The 803-nt window shown below is 60.6% G+C and overlaps 1 protein-coding gene across 1 annotated transcript; it reads right to left on the bottom strand.

Moving 5' to 3' along the window:
- Positions 1–125: 125 nt before the first annotated feature.
- On the bottom strand, positions 126–550 carry LOC104395942 (nucleoside diphosphate kinase 3-like; the record flags this gene model as incomplete). Its single annotated transcript, XM_010005701.1, has 2 exons — positions 126–243; positions 438–550. Coding segments are annotated over 2 exons (231 nt in total), but the record flags the coding sequence as incomplete, so codon positions are not given.
- Between the last annotated feature and the right edge of the window lie 253 nt (positions 551–803).

Here is an 803-nt window from a genome sequence, read left to right as displayed (position 1 = left end):
GCTCCCAGGTCCCCTCCACCCACCCAGAGCCCCCCCAGCAGGGCTACAGCCCAAGCAGCTGCCATGGGAGAGATGGAAAGGCCTCGTGCCGGCCGGGAAGTCGCACTTCCTTCGGGCTGCTGCTCTCAGGCATAGATCCAGTGCTGGGCCGTGTCCTCCCAGCACGTCAGCTCCTCCGGGCGGAACCAGAGGGAGATCTCCTGCCGGGCACTCTCAGCCGAGTCGCTGCCGTGGATCACGTTCCTGTGGGGAAGAAGTGAGGGGTCAGCCAGGACTGAGCGGAGCAAGCTCGGAGAGGGAAGCTGCAGTTTGCAGAGCTTCACCCTGGCCCGTTTGCTGGAGCAGAGGGTGCCCGTCACCTCCTACAATATTCTCTCCCAACACACAGCCCTGCTCATTGCACAGAATGCCAAGGGCACAAAAGCCAGAGCTCTCACTTGCTGACTTCCACGCAGAAGTCTCCTCGAATGGTGCCAGGCCTGGATTCAGCTGGGTCAGTCTCCCCAATCATCGCACGAACTGTCTTGACCACATCCATGCCCTGCCAGACCTACAGGGCAGCAGACCAAGAGTCAGCTTCCACACTCCCCCAGCACGTCCTGCCGTCTGGCCTCCAGATTCACCACCAGGGAGAGACAGTAAAGGGTGATGGCAACAGTCCTCAGAACCAATGCTGGACAATAAGGAGTGGTCCGTGGGCCTCATGTTCCACAGAAAAGGCCCCTGCAGTTCAGTGGGGCTTCAGGAGGCCTCTGACAAGGCAGACCACCTCACTTCCATCCTCCCTTCCATCCTCCCACAGG

The sequence above is a fragment of the Chaetura pelagica genome, unplaced genomic scaffold (genome assembly GCF_000747805.2).
Source record: "Chaetura pelagica isolate M959 unplaced genomic scaffold, ChaPel_1.0 C11143074, whole genome shotgun sequence".
Lineage (NCBI taxonomy): Eukaryota > Metazoa > Chordata > Aves > Apodiformes > Apodidae > Chaetura > Chaetura pelagica.
This window is presented reverse-complemented; position numbering and strand designations above follow the sequence as displayed.